This window comes from Carassius gibelio, chromosome B2 (genome assembly GCF_023724105.1).
Source record: "Carassius gibelio isolate Cgi1373 ecotype wild population from Czech Republic chromosome B2, carGib1.2-hapl.c, whole genome shotgun sequence".
Lineage (NCBI taxonomy): Eukaryota > Metazoa > Chordata > Actinopteri > Cypriniformes > Cyprinidae > Carassius > Carassius gibelio.
The window spans coordinates 20107680-20125580 of NC_068397.1; the positions used below are offsets into that span (position 1 = coordinate 20107680).

The 17901-nt window shown below is 37.4% G+C and overlaps 3 protein-coding genes across 8 annotated transcripts; 2 read left to right on the forward strand and 1 right to left on the reverse strand.

Annotated features, from left to right (window-relative positions):
• The first annotated feature begins 812 nt into the window (after window positions 1-812).
• Window positions 813-3206, forward strand: LOC127950685 (uncharacterized). The gene is made up of 3 exons (XM_052547856.1): window positions 813-896; window positions 1316-1395; window positions 1830-3206. The coding sequence occupies exons 1-3, from the start codon at window positions 870-872 to the stop codon at window positions 2848-2850; spliced, it is 1128 nt and encodes a 375-aa protein (XP_052403816.1). The 5' UTR covers window positions 813-869; the 3' UTR covers window positions 2851-3206.
• prpf4ba (pre-mRNA processing factor 4Ba) lies at window positions 3205-13403 on the reverse strand. 5 transcript variants are annotated; one of them, XR_008152510.1, is made up of 18 exons: window positions 13204-13403; window positions 11739-12896; window positions 11448-11588; window positions 11021-11173; window positions 10857-10938; window positions 10508-10715; window positions 9957-10030; window positions 9538-9628; window positions 9256-9403; window positions 8904-9041; window positions 8513-8666; window positions 8314-8428; window positions 8058-8209; window positions 7889-7975; window positions 6622-7435; window positions 4526-5044; window positions 3919-3967; window positions 3205-3430 (listed from the first exon to the last, which is right to left on the reverse strand). XR_008152510.1 is itself a non-coding variant. In XM_052547853.1 (15 exons), the coding sequence occupies exons 1-15, from the start codon at window positions 13248-13250 to the stop codon at window positions 7232-7234; spliced, it is 2952 nt and encodes a 983-aa protein (XP_052403813.1). In that variant the 5' UTR covers window positions 13251-13350; the 3' UTR covers window positions 3205-7231. The 5 variants fall into 5 exon arrangements, 1 of the variants encoding a protein (XP_052403813.1); XR_008152512.1 differs by having other exon boundaries at window positions 4539-7435; XR_008152511.1 differs by having other exon boundaries at window positions 3205-3967; window positions 4539-7435.
• Window positions 13404-13483: 80 nt separating this feature from the next.
• On the forward strand, window positions 13484-17860 carry si:dkey-154p10.3 (zinc finger protein 260). 2 transcript variants are annotated; one of them, XM_052547855.1, is made up of 8 exons: window positions 13484-13773; window positions 14083-14657; window positions 14925-15627; window positions 15721-15808; window positions 16057-16290; window positions 16903-17036; window positions 17393-17516; window positions 17608-17860. In XM_052547855.1, the coding sequence occupies exons 2-8, from the start codon at window positions 14139-14141 to the stop codon at window positions 17819-17821; spliced, it is 2016 nt and encodes a 671-aa protein (XP_052403815.1). In that variant the 5' UTR covers window positions 13484-13773; window positions 14083-14138; the 3' UTR covers window positions 17822-17860. The 2 variants fall into 2 exon arrangements, with proteins under 2 accessions (XP_052403815.1, XP_052403814.1); XM_052547854.1 differs by having other exon boundaries at window positions 14138-14657.
• The last annotated feature ends 41 nt before the right edge of the window (window positions 17861-17901 follow it).

The following is a 17901-nucleotide window of genomic DNA, read 5'->3' on the forward strand; positions in this document are numbered from 1 at the left end:
CGCACCTACTGTAAGTGGGAGGGATATGATATATAAACTGTTAAATAAGGAAGAAAACAATCACAATTTTGTATATGTAAATAGAAGAATACATAAAAACCAATCACATGTCAGTATGCAAATTAGCGTGACATCATCGCTTACCTGTCTAGCGTTCTGAAAGCGTCTGTGAGAGACTTTGAGGTCAATCCAAGTTTTGAATAGGGTCTTCATAGAGTATTATGAAAAGAAATACGAGCGTTTTCGCAGTGCATCACTGACTAGAGGTCTGTCTGTACTTGGCATGTGAATTTGGCTTATGTATCATTGTAGTGTACCTGGAGGGTCCAGAGCAAGTTTAGGACAGATCTCACACCACCACTTGAACGTGAGTTAATGTCTATGATACACTGTTGATAGTTTCAGTCCAGACTTGAGGGATGTTTTATCTTGATAACCTGTTTCATCCCAGGTACCTCTTGGTCAGCAGAGTGTCATAAGGTAAGGAATTGATTCTTATGCAAATGACCAGTTATATGAGACCCCAACAAATATATATTTTTTAAATATATATTACAATAGTCCAATTGCATGCCATCAATTGGGGGTTGCAAATATATATATATATATATATATATATATTTACATATTTACTTTGAACCTTCACTACTTTGTCTTTGGCAAGAACAGATTTCATATATACAGTATATATAAAATCTTTACAAGTGCAATGTTTTTAATAGACCTATTACATATAACTAGACAGTGTGTCTACATAGGTAACTTTAGATGACATATCCTTTGTCTATTGACACTCTTGTTTGAATATTCTGTGTTCACAGGACGTCTACTCTATTACTCAGTTAGTACAGCGACTGGAAAGTCTGCACATGTCAGCGATAGTGAACACACAACAGGTATCAGTGTTTCTTCTGTTTTATATGGAGTTACTTGAGCTGCCACTGTAACTGAGAACTATTTTGTATATATATATATATATATATATATATATATATATATATATATATATATATATATATATATACTTTAAATGTATTTAAAATAAATTCTTTAAAGATATTCTTTAATTTATGCATGTACAGTATCTCCAAGATATAATAAATGTATTTGTCTGAATGGCATTGCATTAGATAACATTGAATCAAACTAAGTGGCATTTCTTTAAACAAAAATTTATAAAATAAAGAAACTAAAAAAGTATATTTCAATGTTTTATATTTTGTTATACTCAGTTACATGTATACATTTGTAATATGTGTGCAAATTTTATGTTTCATTGAAAATCTGAAAAATTGAAATGCGTTTTATTTTGCAGGTAACTTTGGAAAGCATTTCTAATGGCTGTACAGCACAGGAACCAACCACCTGTTGCAGCCAAACAAAATCATCCCAGGTGTAAGTTGATACTGACTTCTTATTGACCCATTAGGCATTGCCAGCCAGATGATAGCCATCAGTGTGACAGGGTCATCTAAGTGTAAAGCATTCTGAAATATCAATTCTAATTACACTGGCATTGGCAGTACTATTTGCAATAGGTGTTTTGTTACCTACCTATATGTTTTACACTTTGTGTTTAATGTAGAATGACTATATTAGAAATAAAGATGAGTACTTGGCACAGAGACTTGCTGTATTTGCCAGCAATATTAACCTTTTGTTGAACTGAATGTTGCTTTGTATCATGCTGCAACACTAGACTTATCACACTTTGCCAACCTGGAACTGATACTCCTTGCCACAATGCTTGGATATCTACTAAATAGGTTAAAAGGCATCTAGAGAAATAGTTCTCCTTTAACTGACATTTTTGTACTAATTTTCTTCAGCTCAAAGCAGCATCATAAAACCCAGCTGAAGATGCTGTCTCACAGATGGCAGAGGCTTGGTCTTCAGCCTCCAATCTTCTGGGACACACAAGAACACATTTCTCAACATAAACCTGATGTAGAAACCAGACCAGAACTGGAAATCCACCCCATACAGGTCAGACGCGAACGACCAGATGAGATCAAGACAATCAGTAATTCCCTTTGTAGCAGATCCAATAACGAACCTCTTGAAGGAAATGCAATTGAACCATCCATATCATTTGAATCTGAAAACAGTGACCTCTCTGACCAAGAGAAATACAATAAACCTATATTAAAATGGGAAACTGCTGTAGAATTGGACCTGAGGCCAGACTTATTTGATAGAGATCTAGAACCTACAGTGACCGGAGAAGAAGAGCAAGTATATCCTGAGGTTCTTCCATTTCCACTTAAAGATCTTGACTTTAGTCAATTCCAAGCCACAGCAGATGATTTGGAGAGCCAGCACAACTTGTGTTTAACTGACCCTTGTCTCCCAGCTATGGCTGCACGCATGATGAAACTGGAGAAACTTCAGACTGCGACTATACAGAAAGAACAAGGGAAAGTGGTGAGATCTCATCCAACAACTGCTTTAGTCCGAAGCGCCAATCGTCTGAGACGTGTGGAAAGCCCTTGTTCTCAGGTAGAACACTCGAGGACTAAAGGCAACAATTCAGTTTTAGAAGATGTAACAAAACTCACCCTTTCTTCAAGCTCTCGTTCAAAGTCTATGCATCATAATCACCCGTCGCCATTTGCTGGAAAGATGTGGATTGGATTTCAGCAACCACCTAAGAAACTACACTCTGGTGTGGTAAAATTAAAAAAGACTGATGTCATTGTTCAAGATCTTGTTAATTCGAGCATGCCACAAAAATGCAGTAGTCCAAATAGCTCGAAGAGATGCAAACCCTCAAAGAAAGCCATGCCAAAGTCTCAGAAGACTTCTGAAAAGACTGGTGATCCTGCTAAAGCTCTTTGCAGGAAAACATGATATAATTATTTTGAAGGGTTTTAAGCTTTAAGATTGACAGTGTGTAAGTACCTGTGTGCATGTTACTGTATTTAATCTTGCAAATTCAAAGTTGAGCTCCATCAATAACATTTGTGGCATGCTGTCAGTTACCACAGAAAAATAACTTTAGTTTAGGGGAAAAAAAAAAAAATCTTACACAGTAACCCAAAACATTTCTTCAGTAGCTGTTTGTTTTTTGTGGGCTTTGGGGTGCTTTTTATTGATAGAGACAAGTGATAAGGTACTTGTGCTAACCACATGCATCAAAATTAACAGGAATACAGTGTTATTAACATTCTACTTAAAAATAAAATAAAACCACATTACAAGTCATTGTAAAATTCACCATTTATTAATATTCTTGTGCAATATTGGTTGTATAAATTGATACAAAATGAACATATTGTTATGCTGTGTACAGATGTTGGAAATTCCCCCCTTGAGTGGATAAGAAGATGAGCTCTTGAAAGGCACTTCAATAATAGAGTAGGACAGCAGCTGGCCATCAGGATCTCTCTCAAATGTGGCCATGACAGTTGTGAAAATTTTAACACTTACCCTGAAAATAGAATTGAAAATGGTTAGTTGTGGTTCAAGAATGGTTACTTTTGTGAGGGACATGCAAACATGTATTTCTTAATAGGGAAAAGCATTACCTTTTGGTTAATAAGTCTGGAATGTGTAATACCAGATTGTAACAATTTTTATGTACAGTGAGTCAATTTATTTAATTTTGGAAACCTCCATTGTGTGTATATATATATATATATATATATATATATATATATATATATATATATATATATAAAGTAACACTATATATAGCTTATACATTGCAAATTTAGGTGGCATTTATTGGGTTTAGGAAAAAATGATCTTATACTGTATAAATACATTTGGATTTGACTAAATTATATAAAAACAAAAAACAAAACCAGATTCAGTAACTGTCAAATTTTTTCAAACTACTTATTCAGTCACATAGTGTATTGTCAGAGTAACAATCAACATCTTAATTCTCGGAAAAGCTCGCTCTAAAACAGAAACCTTTTTTCAGATGAGATTTCCTTTAAGAGTCTTCTTTAACAGACAGCACCTACAATACAAAGAATAAATATACCAGTATCTTGGTACATTACAGAAAACACACATTCTTGAAATATCCTGGAGAAATACACTCATCAGCTGACACACAAGGTGACTAAATCAGTCGATTTTTTTAGGTCTTGAATATTAAACGGTCCAAGAATGCACCTCTGTGGTTCACACCAATGGATAAAGTCAATGCAAGGTCCTCACAAAGCTTAATATGGATAGGTTATTCTGTGATCAGACCAATAACAACATTGGTATATAGAAATAATAATAAAAAAAGAAGTATAAAAGTTTATAAAAATATAATTATAAAATAAAAGGGTTTAAATACAGGAAACTACAAAGTTTCCCTTAGGGCCCCAATCATTAGATGTGGGGTCTGAAAAACCTTTGTCTGCTGCCAAATTCTAATCTAATATCTACAGCCCTAAAAAGATGGATTAGAAATTAGACATTAATACTACACATGAGATCGGAACATTAATCCTATGAGAATTAGCCTCTGAGCTGGCTGTTCATTTCTAATCAAAGCTTTGCTTTGTGTTGGATCTAAACATGCCTTTAGGAGTGACCTGGATAAAGGGCCTTGAAGATGTCTCATCCTTTTGAAAGCAGAGGCAGGCAGGAGGATGATGGACAGACATGTCTCCATTGGCCAGAGAATATACTCGAACACAAAGAAACAGTGGGAGAAACAGCACAAACAGCAGTTAGTGTTGATGAAACAAAACCCACCATAAGCTTCCTAAAATGCTGAATTATGTTCTTACAGTGTTATGATTAACTTGCATGAAATTCTTGAAAGACGGACAACTTGTGGGAAGTCTAAGTTCATGTTTTTTTTTTCACCACAAAACAGCTTTATTTTGTTTAATGATAACAAATAATGAGAATTTACAGTAAATTCAAATTATTCCATTATCATGCAGGACAGGCTTTGCAAAAATAACAGGCAGATAATTCTTCCAGCATACTTTATGACCGTTATATAGATTTGGAACATATGGAATTGAGATATGAATAAAGAAGCAATTACCGCTTGTAACAAGCAGATTCATAGATCAGAGCAGGAAAACCCCTGTATCAAAAGACAACATTATCACAAACACAAGAACAGTCACAAAAAGTACATCTAAATATTCTACGCAAAGTCAAAAACACACCAGAGGGTTTGTACAGTAGTGCATTGGAAGCCATACATATATTCTCATGCATATTGAAAACACCCAATAGATTATGCAAAAACTATGACACATAAGTGTGACAACTCTGAAAAAGGTGAAGTATGTCTATCAGAGGCAGTACACTGAAGGTGCTTGGTCCATTAAAAATACTTTGATTCACCCTTACCCCAATGTTACCCGTAACCGGTTCCTTCCATTTTTGAGAAAGCAATAGTCAGTCTTTTCATTTATACCGACTGTTTTGTCTCTGTGAGAAACACCACAGCAGAAGCTCTGTTCCAAAATCTAGTGAAGCTGCCTCACTGCCTATTGCATACTAAGGCAGCGCCCTCAAAAGTGAACATTTTGGAATGCGTAAAGTTCACGACGGCAATACTCTACTAAACATAATAAAATAATGAAATATAATACATCTAAAAAGTCATACAAAATTTGAGTCGAATAGTTTTTAATTTTACACTTTTTAATAATTTTTAGTATTGCGCATACTTATAGGGTCATTAAGTACATTCATTCAGAAAGGTTTCATTAAAGGAACACTCCACTATTTTTTAAAATAGGCTTATTCTCCAACTCCCTGAGAGTTAAACAGTTGAGTATTACCATTTTCGAATCCATTCAGCCCATTTCCGGGTCTGGCGGTAGCCCATTTAGCTTAGCATAGATCATTGAATCAGATTAGACTGTTAGCATCTCGCTCAAAAATGACCAAAAAGTTTCGATATTTTTCCTATTTAAAACTTGACTCTTCTGTAGTTACATTGTGAACTATGTCAATTTATGTCGGTCTTAGTACACGATGTAACTACAGAAGAGTCAAGTCTTAAATAGGAAAAATATATCAAAAATATAAATTTTTGAGTGAAATGCTAACGGTCTAATTAGATTCAATGATCTATGCAAAGCTAAGCTAAAAGTGCTTCCGTCAGACCCGGAGATCAGCTGAATGGATTCAGAAACTGTAAAATTCAACTATTTAACTCTAGGCGAATTGAAAATGAGCCTATTTCCAAAAATAGTGTTGTGTTCCTTTTAGGACAAGTACATTATAATATTACAAAATATATATTTCAATATATGCTGTTCTTTTGAACTCTCCATTCATCAATAAATCCTTCAAAAAAAGTTTTCATTGTTTCCATAACAAAATATTAAGCAGCACAACTTTTTTTAAGACTGAAAATAATAAAAATTTTCTAAGGACTGAATCAGCATATTAGAATGATTTCTGCAGGATCATGCAACGGTAACGACTGCTGAAAATTCTATATAATATAATATATCTATGATGCCTCACTAGGTTTTGGTACAGAGCAAAAGGGTGACAAAGGGTTTCAATGCATGTCCATTTCTCCAGATGACATTCTGTAAACATGCAGGAGAAGCCAAAAGGGCATTATGATGACATAATTTTTGGGTTTAAAAAGAATGCAAAATGTTGATGCCATTTGTTTTGGAAGGATTAGCTTACCTTCAGTGTACCGATAGAGGTGTACAACCTGCCTTTACAGAGGAGGCTTTCCCTGCAGACCAGGTCAAGCAGGACCCAAGACCTCAGACTCAGCAGAAACACACCTAGGGCAAGGGGCATGCCATGGGCCTGCACGCCAGGTTGAGTTCTCACTCTCACACCTACGGGAGGGTGGATATAGACAGCATTTATGCTGGTCTTACTTGTGTCACACTCTAAACAGTCCTTGGTGGTTGAGAAATATTTAGTTTACATCAAATTCTAGAATTTTACATAAAATATAATGTCTGTGAAAACAAATGGATATTTTGACATTCTGAACATTGAGCATAATATCAAATATATTTGAAATTGGCAAGAAGCTGTGTATAAAGCATGCAATCTGAACAATATAGATTATCTTGAAAGATTTACAGTTTACATGGTGTCATGTAGGTCATCTAATAATAATAAAATAAAGTAAAATCTTGAATGTGTCCTGCTCTGAAACATACTACAAATCAAAGACTAAAATAAAATAGCATGGCAATAAAATATGCAAACGTCTTCTGTTGTCTGAGTCATATCTGTAGATACAAAACCATCATTCATCTCTGAGGTACGCTGCTGATCATATCCTCTCCTGGATGAAAGGATGCTGTAATGCCTGATTGATGGTGATCCGCTTGGCAGGGTCCAGCATCAGAATTTGGTCCAACAGATCTTTGAGCTGAACAACCTTCTTTCGCTGGTCCTCCGGTAGCGCCTGGCGACCCACCATGTCCATCGACAGGTCCTTAGTTGGGTTAATGGTACTCATGACCGTGACCTTTTCCTGCAGAGAAAGAGACATAGGTGAAGAGCGGAAGAATGAGAAAAAAGTGAAAGGTAAAGAAAATGGATTTAATTAGCCTGAAGTAATTTATTTTTCAGTTATAAAATTATGGCTGCACCATTTTCTTAAATACAGCATTTTTTATTTTACAGAGAAATTGCAATAGTGATATTTACTGTTTAATATTTTTTATTAATTATTATTATTATATAGTGAAGCCCAAAAGACAAATGTCCAATTGTGGAACTAGCTAACTAACATATAAATCATGTTGTTATATAAATGACAATATTATATATATATATATATATATATATATATATATATATATATATATATATATATATATATTGTTAAATCAGTAATATTACAATTAGATCATTTTTCCCCACAAATCATGCAGCCCTATTTTCATTTTTTTTTTTGTAAGTGAATTGAATATATAACACTTACCCTCTCAGTGACCTTATCGAACTCTGTATATAAAAAGTTCAAGTTTTGGTCAAAGTGCTGGTCCTTGAACAGACCCTTCCTGATCATCTGTAAATATAAAAAATATTTGATTTGACATTATTTTGCATTAACATAATTATACATTTTGTTTTATCTGATGAATTCTAACTTTATTGGGCAGTTTTCCTTTTAGGTCCATGGCAAGTTTTAGCATGTGGTTATTTGTCTTCCCAGGGAAAAGGATTTTTCCTGTGTATAGTTCATAGAGAGTGCAGCCCACAGACCACATATCGATTCCGTAATCATACGACTTTCCGATGACTGCAAAAAGAGGCAGAAAAACTCTTAAAGCCTAAACAACCATTTCGCAATTTCAGACTTGTTTTTCCACATGGTTTAATTTGATTCCTTAAGTTTTTACTTACTGATCTCAGGTGCCCTGTAGAAGCGGCTGACCAGATATGGTGTTATGTCATTGTCAGCCACATGTGATGCTGAGCCAAAGTCGCACAACTTGAGGATGGTCTTGGATTCGTTCACCTTTAGAGTATTAAATAAGTTTATATAGTAAGACAGAGATGGAAGTCAGTGTTCAATATTTATGGCACAAGAATTGTGACATACTAAAATGTTGTCAGGTTTGATGTCAGCATGCAGGATGTTGCAGCGCTTGAGGAGTTTGAGGGCCAAGAAAAGCTGCTGGCTGTATGAACGCACAGCCTTGATGTGTAGCCCAACATCCTTGCCATATTTCCTCAACACCTCCCGCAGGTTCATGCTGAAGCAAAAAAATAAAATAATATATATAGTTGCTTTAAAATCTTAGTTAACTTCCAGAATAGAAATACGTCATCCATTATGTTCATGTCTTTCTTTCTTCGGTTTAAAAGCAATTAAGGTTTTTGAGCGGAAAAAAAAAGAAAGAAAGACATGAACATATTGAGAAGTCAGCTAATCCTTTAAGAGAACAACTCAAGCTGCATTGATGCATGTGATTCTGTTTACTGTAATGTACCTGAGTGGTTCGAACACCAGACACAGATGCTGCTTGTGATAAAAGTGCCGAAAGAGCCGCAAACAGTGGAACTTATCATCTGCATCGGCGTCATTCAGTTTCTTCAGAAACTCCAGCTCTTTCAGTCCTGTCTTTTGCCTGTGGGAAAAAAACACGTGACCTCAAGACCACATCTACACCTACTCTTAATCTCAGTTCCTATCCAAATATATCCCTATGACACAATTTATTTGAAAACATTAAAACTGTGGCCGAAACCAACACCACGCATTGTGGTGTGATCAAAATTCCAACTGTACCAGACAGAAGTGTTTAAAGGCTAAGCATTAAGCTTTTAAGGGAAGTGTCTTACATCATCTCATTGTTGCGGATTATTTTCACTGCCACTTCCTGATTGGCTCGGGCCAAGTCTCTGGCTCGGATCACATTACTGAAGACACCCTGTCCAGTGTAGCCGTACACTCCGTACCGTTTGTCCAACACCTCGCCAATGTTCACACCTGAATACATTAAAAGAACAATCACCTTTTCGATGCCCTCTTTAACATGAAACCTAAGATATTTTCAATCGTATAAACATGTTTTGGATACTATAGATTTAAATACAGCATTTGCTTCAAGACAACTGACTTACGGTAATAGCCTTCTGCATCTGTCCAGTTATCTCTGAGACTTGGGTTCTCCTTGAAGTCCTTGCCAATGCCTGCCGCCCGTAACCTGGCACTCTGCGGAGAAAGATTAGATGTGGATTTGTCAATGTCAACATGATTGCATTCAGAGAGTTGATTAAAATGTTCATTCATGAACGAGTGACTGATACCATAAGAGACCATTTCAAAGTCTGAGGGGCCTCGAGATCCAGTGAGCACCAGAGTCAGATTACGCACTTGGGAAAAAAGCTTTGAACAAAGTTTCCAGTACAGAAACAACAGCTTGCACAGGACTATGCAACTCTACCTGTAGAGATCCCCTTACATGGACAAATTCAATCAAATTCTGGGGCTTGCAAAGCCATTGACCTATGCAATGGAGAGCAGGAACTTGGCTACTCACATCAAAGCAAGCAGTGAACATGTCATCTGACTCTGTGAACATATCTGCCGCTGCTGGCTTTTTCAGATTAGCACCTAAAGAAAAAGAACAATGATGCAATGAAAGGAACGTAGACTTGCTCATAATGTATTAGACCACAATGCATTACATCAGAATAAACGTTTCATGTCTCAAATTTCAATGACTCTCCTATTTGTCTTCCTAAACAACTGATATTAGAGCCATTTTAGACTTTATACTGACACCTGTTGGTATGGATGTAGCACTGTTATGAAAAATGTTACATTTTTAAATAGATTATTGGACAGCAAAAACATTTAGCAATTTTGTGATCACTCCATGTGAATTGATGAATAGCTATGAGCACTCACTGGTCAAACGATCTCAATATGAGCAGGGACCACCTTTTGTACAATATAAATATAATAAGTTAATCTGTTTTTCTCATATATGTATACATCATTTTAAACAAGATTGTCAAACCTAATTTGAACAACTTTTTAAAGTGGAAAGTGCACTTTAAATTTAAAGACATTTTGCAAATGTCATACCATCTTTTTCTTGAGCGACAAGACTATGCTTGGCTTTCACATTATCCTCAAATGTGTCAAGGTTCTCTTGCTCGTAGGCTTTGACGTCAGCAGCCACGCGCTCAAGGATGTCATCGGGAGATGGAGATCGGCTGTGAGTGCTACTCTGAGGACTACCATGCTCTGAGAGTCCTGACATGTTACTGTCCTCATTTACTGGCTTATACTTCTGTACAAGACACAATACAAATACAATCACATAACATACTCTACCATTCAAAAGTCGTGCAAAACAGTTGTGCTGCTTAATTTTTTTTACACTGGACATTGGTACATACAAGAGCCATTCAAGAGATTCATATATTCTAACCTGCACGATAGCCAAGCGCTGAAGTCTCCTCTGTTCAATCAAAGCCTCCTCGTCCTCTTCATCAACATCAAAATCCTCCAGCCTAGACACAGGTCAGTATTCATAATTAAGTCCAAATATGATCAGCAACATAAAAGCAAAACATAATTTTCATTAATACTCACACTTCTTCATCCGAGTCCTCTTGCTCAGGCTTCATTCCTTCAGACAAACTGCCCTTAAACATGTCCTCTCTTTCCCTGCTCCTCCTCTTCCACCTTTCCTGTGATCCCGAGTGTACCTGCTGTCTGCGCTCGGTCCAGTCACGATCCCTAGATCTACACAATATAATTCTACTGTGAGATGTTATACTAAGTAAATCAGCATTCAGATGTAAATGTGATGCCCCTTGTCATTAAAATTCCATTAAAGCCCTTCACTTAAGGACAGCAACCAAATCTGTTTACCTTTATTTTTACAGAGGATGTGTAAAATAGGTTATATGATAATAGTTATTAATTATTATTTGTGCATTTACTTTTAGCTCATTGAAGCTTATTCTAAATGGGGAGTTATTGCACAGTTTTGAATGCTACTGCACACCACAGTCACCTGTATCTGAGAGGAGACCTGCCGGTTCGCCTCCTGGGAGAACGGGACCTTCGTCTGACAGGCGAGTGGTTTAACCTTCGTCTGGAGTTCAGAGAGGGACTCTCCTCGCTACGACCCCCAGCCACATCACGAGATCGCAACCTGTGAGTATAAGACAACAATATGAAAGTGAGTTTAATTTTTATTTTATTTTGGGTAACAACAAGAAATGTTCATAAGAACATGTTCTATCTATCTATCTATCTATCTATCTATCTATCTATCTATGATTTAAACAAACAGAGCTAGAACCTGTCGTTGGAGAGTCTATGTCGTTCTTCTTCTCTTCGTCTCCTCTCAACAGACCGAGATCGGCCTCTTCTTGGAGGGGACCTGTTGTGACATGAAGATCTGTCCTGTCTGGATGCCCTGTCTGTACTCTGGACAACAGGGACGTGTTCAGGTGAGCGGTGGCTCCTGGGCCGCACAGCCAGGCTGTGTTGTTCTGAAGGATGTTTTCTGCTAGGAGATTGATTCTCTTTTCCAGATGAGACTTCTTTGGAGGGTGCTTTCACTGATTTCTTGTCTCTCTCTCTGGCAGCTTCTGGCAAGTTTGTGTTTCCTTCTTTAGATCTAGACCTGCTCCTTCTTTCTGAGGATCTGTGGTCTTCAGTTTGCTCTTCAGTCCATGTAGTTGATTTTTTGTTGCTTGATGGCAAGTCCTTGGATTTCACAGGAGATTTAGACCTCTGACCTCCATCTTTGGATCTCTCAATGCTCCGGGATCGCCTCCGCTCCCTCGCTTGGATGGGACCACTAGGTTTCTCACTGGTGTTAACTTCTAACCCAGTCTTACTAACTCTTTTTTCTGATTTATGTGCCCTGACTACCATCTCATCAGACATGCTTCTGTCTTCCAGCCAGGGATCAATTTTTTCATCATCTATGTAATCCTGTCGAGATCTTCCAGCATGTCCCCGAGCATCAAAACCTTGTCTCTGTTGCTCACCATTTTGCACAGTTTGCTGGATCTTCCCGTCCTCCTCTGAATCCGAGTTATAGCCCTGTAATATCAGTCCCATACCTGATTGCACAGCCCCTTCCATCAGCTCATTATCAAGCTCTGCTTGAATCATGGCTCTTTGTTTCTCCAGGTCCTCCAGAGCAGCAAGGTCATCAAGTCTGGATCGCTTCGGAGAGATGACTGTACCTTCCCAGCCAGCAGAACAGTCTTTATCATTCTTTAATGAGTCTCTGTGTTTCCGCTTATGTTTGTGTTTGTACTTGTGCTTGTGATCCCTCTCATCTGGTGAGGGGTGTTTATGTTTTCTGTGCTTGCTCCGATGTTTGTGTTTTCTTCTCTTGTGTTTTTCCACCCTGGCAATATCCATGTTATCTGCTTTTCTAGCTCTATCTTCACCAGGTCCATATTCATTTTCAGCCACACTGTCAGAGCTCTCCACATCATCCCTGGAAAAGAGTAAAGAACAGTACAATAATATTAACATACTTATCATAGTGTGGTATTGATAAATGAAAACAGGTATCCACGACGTATTTTCCATTGTCCATGGTATAAAGTATATACAAAAACATACTGCTGGTTTATGTTGACCACAGAAACAAGATAAGTGTGTTAACTGATATTGACAGGAAAATAACGTTACATGTCAAACAAGTTGAACGGAAACGATTTCATTTTCAATACATATAACCCATATTGATATATCTAAATACCAAAATAATGCAATATAAAGTCAGTAAAGGCGTTACTTACACGTAATCCTTCGCTATTGTTTTGGCTAACACGTCCATGTTCGCCATCTTGATTGTTCCTGCTGAGTCGTTTGACAAAGAGAATCGATTCACAATTCAGTCTGGCTATTCTAACAGTACTAACTTAAAAATAAGCAACCAAATTGTCCTCCAAATATCAATTTAAAATGTTCGTAACATTCCTCTCACAGTATGCATTATTGTACAGTGGCTAAATGAAAACCGAAATTTAGACCAAATTGACTGAATCACTGAATCGCACGCATGCGCAGTGTCTATTAAACGCAGAAGAACAAACAGGAAGACAGGGATCTTAAAAATTACGTGGCTACGAACAGCTTTCATAAATTGACTGTACACTTTTTTTTGCAAACACACTCAGTTTAAACCAGTTAAAATACTGTGTAGTCATGAAAATAGTGTTTAGGTTTGTCGGTATAGAGAATAGTACAGAAAATGGCACATTTTACGCTGTATTTGTGATTGGTAATGACGCAGTGGTCCCTAAATCGCATGTTTGCTTCCACAACACAAGCTAAGTAATTTAAAGATACAACGCTGTTTCATGCAGGTAAGCACAGAATTTACACATACACAAATATAGTTAAACTGTGAACTATATAACAGTTAATTAACAAATATGGCTTGCTTTTTGAATTATTATATTATTTTTTTAATTTACTGTAGCGCATGCTAGTAGTGCTAGTAGGTAACTTAACTAGTAACGTTAGTGTATATGTAGTGTATGAGCACATTTTACGTCAGACGATATCATTGTGTTGAGCAACAGTACACTAAATCTACACAATTAGCTATATATATATATTGATATTACTGAAGTGTAAAACACTTAATGTTTCATACTCCACATAATTTACAGGACTGCCCAATGACGGTCTTCTGATCTATTTTCCTCCTTCTCCACTGTTTCCCAGAATGGGTGGATTTAAAGATGCATACCAAGATGTGCAGCCAGTAACCCTTCGACTTGCAGAAGAAAATGTCATTTCCAGCCTCTACTGCAGCTCAGCCGAGGGCATTGAAGCTCACGTGTCCACTTTAGTGGAAGCTTTCTTAGTTGAAGTGTACCGATGTAGAGTATGTCAATTTACCAGTAGCCAAAAAGCCAAGATTAGCAATCATGTCTTGGAAAGACATGATCCAGTGTCTCCATGTCCCCATCTGCCATGTCTGGAGAAAGAGGATGAAGAGAGTTTGGGTGTAGAAATGAGGGTTGACGATGATGAAGAGGAGGTTGACCACAACAGCTCTCCATATAACCTAGAGAGTGAACTCCATTCTGGCTCAAAAAGCAGCGATGATCAGATGGACATCGAGCGCATGTCTTTCCTCCTTCCGATGTACGGCATGTTTCAAAACATTAGCCCACGGTCATGTGACATTGGCTTGGGTTCCAACTCTGATGGGAACTTGCACGTGGCGCAGACTTGTGAGGTGACTAAAGATTTGTGTATTGTTATAGGGATAGTCCACCCTCACCTTCATGCTGTTTCAAAGCTGCATGACCTTCTTTTTTCTGTGAAACATAAGATATTTGGAAGAATGTAGGTAACCAAATGGTTTGGTTCCCATTGAGTTTCATTGTATTTTTCGTCCATGCCATGCAATTTTTCCAACTATGTTTATAATGACATACGGGTCAAATGATGACATTATTAATTTTGAAATGTAAGAAAGTGTAACTGTAAATGTTTTTTGAAGGTAAGCACGCTCTTTGAGGAGGATAGGCATGATGAGGACAGCGAGGAGGAACCTGTGTTTCAGCTGGAGGACGCCAACACAGATCTGGCCGTTCCTTTGAACAGTGGAATGGATACAGAAATCCAGGATGAAGAGATGGCCCAGTCGGCTCATCTCATGACTCTTGGGTTGTGCAGAATTTCAAGCACTAAGTGTCAACCTCAGTCTGCAATCTCAGCAAAAAGCCTGTCACATCCAGAAAGTGAACAGGATGCTGGAGATGCCAACATGGATGCTGAAATGCAGAAGCCATCTGAGGAGGATGGCGGATTGGCCTGCATCCTCTGTCAGATAGTTGTATCCAGTCGTAGTATGCTAGAGGTGCACCTGAAATGCCATAGTGGAGACCAAAGCTTTAGGTGCCCTCGCTGTGGTTGGGAATCAGAAGACTGGGTTGATATGGAGCAGCACTGGAGAGGACATGGTAAAAGAAAAGGCTCAAAGAGGCATAAATGTAGTGTTTGCCCCAGGACATTTAGGAGAGTTGACTCTCGTGATGCACATGAGGAAAGGCATAATCAGCGGCATCACGGTCGGTCTGTGTCTGGGGGTCTGGTGCAGTGTTCTCTGTGCCTGGAATGGTGTCTCTCAGGGAAAGAGTGGGAGATACACCAACAATGTCATTTTCAAGGAGGATTTAAATGTTTACATTGTGATTTCAAAGGTACAAATCAATTCACTTCTATTTTTGCAGTTTCTTATATTTTCCTTATTATTATTATTATTATTTATTTTTTCTCTTATATTTCTCTTTTAGACAAGTCATGGAATAAGACCCAGAAGCATATTCACACCCAACACAAACTGCTTGACCCAAGTCAAAAGAAACAGGCTGTTCACAGTAGGTAAGTATCAACATTTTTGATTCAAATTCATTTTTTTGGCATCTAATTCAAAATGCTGTAAAGCATTGATACTCAACTGGGGGAGGCAGTTCTCACTATGGGGGAAGAATAATTTACAGAAACTATGAATGTGTCCACAGTTCAAAAGTATTCAAATATTGTTAAATTCCCAAAAAGTGGTTTACTCTGTTACTCTGCTTATCAGAGTAAGCAGACTGTTGAATATGGATTTTTTTTTCTGTACTCAGAGAAAACCAGCAACTTAACACATCCACCAGGTATCCAGAATGCTTGGGAAGGATGAAGCCAGAGTTGTGGTCCCACGTTAGGAAGAACAGGGTGAAAAACAGGCTTGTGGCAAGGGAAAAAAGCAATGAAAGAATAAAGGACAGAGTGGGACACCTGTTGGACACATCTGTTGACACATCTGTTGGACTCACTGTCTCTAGACGGAAAGAGTTCTGCTGCAACCTCTGTGACAAGTATGACACTGATTTCATTTCTTACTGATTTCATTCCACATTAGACAGTATTAATCTTAACCAAAAGAATGCTAAGGATGTTTAGCATTTTAAGGTTGTTGTATTTTATAGTACCGGTACGTAGTTCAAAAGTTTGTGGTCTTTTCGGTTTTAATGTATTTTAAAATGTAATTTATTCCTGTGATCCAAATCACTTCAGAAATCATTCTTATATGCTGATCCAGTGCTTAAGAAACATTTCTTATTATTATCAAAGCTGAAAACAGTTGTGCTTCTTAATATTTTTTGTGGAAACTGTGACATTTTTTTTAGGATTCTTTAAAGAGATACATTAAACATTTATTTGAAAAGGAATTAATTTGTAACATTGTGAATGTCATTACTGTTGCTTAAATCCATTTAACATGTACTTGACGAATAAAAGTATGCATTTCTTTAGAATTTTTTTTGAGCTGTAGTGTATAATATTTTTATAGTGTAAATGCACTGAAGTGATTTACGCAATATCTGTCTGAATAAGTAAAATATTTCCTTAATATACCATATTACTTTCTTTTTACTTAGAGATAACTGTTGACTGTAATTGTATAATTTATCTTTATCTCTGTACAGGAAGTTTTCTACCAAGATGACAATGCGGCGTCACATGGGCATTCATCAAGGAGATAAACCATTTAAATGTCCACACTGCCATTACTGTGCTCGTCTCAAAGCCTCGCTCATTCAGCACCTCCGCGTACACACAGGTGCAGTTACAAACACATTGTAGATAACTTATTTTAATATTAAACATCCTTTTTTATGTATATGTATTTGGTTCAGTGGAAGTAGATCACTGTTTTGGAATTACAGTGACACATCTTGTCCACAGTCTTTATTAGCCTTGGTCACTTAACAGAAATTATGACCAGAGCCGGGCCAATAAATGACTTTCCCCATGGTTACTTTATTTAGAAATCTAGCAAATATATGGAGAAAGACGGCAGTGATTTAGAGCTTCGTGGAAGTCCTTTCAAAAGACTGGTTCTCATGGAACAGTTTCCATGACATTGCTCTGCCTGAGTGTGAGAATTCAAGTGAAGTGTTTTTCTTCTTGCTTTAGGTGAGAAGCCATACAAGTGTTTGCAGTGCTCCTATGCTTCTATTGACAGAAGCTCTCTGCGCCGACACTTAAGGACACACACACAAGAAAAGCCTTACTGTTGCCAGTACTGTCCTTACAGCAGGTGCATGCATTCATCTATCATAAAGTTGACAGGTTACACTTGTTTCATACTACATCTGTAACTAAGAATGAGGCTCTGCATTTCACTTTAGCATCCAGAAGAAGAGCTTAGACCTTCATTCACGGCGCCATCACACTGGAGAGTCATTCCCTTGTCACCTGTGCCAGTATTCCACACCAGACCGCCAGCTGCTGGTGCGACACAAGAGGAAACATCACAGTGCTGAGCAAACCGCAGCACTGGAGCAGAGGAACTGTTCTGGCTCCCAAACTGCACCTTCTCAAAGAGCACGCACTTCCAAATGATATTTATGGTTTCTAATAAAACTTTTAAGTTAAATTTTACAGTGACTAAGTGAAGTATTTTTTTGTTAATTATGCAAGTT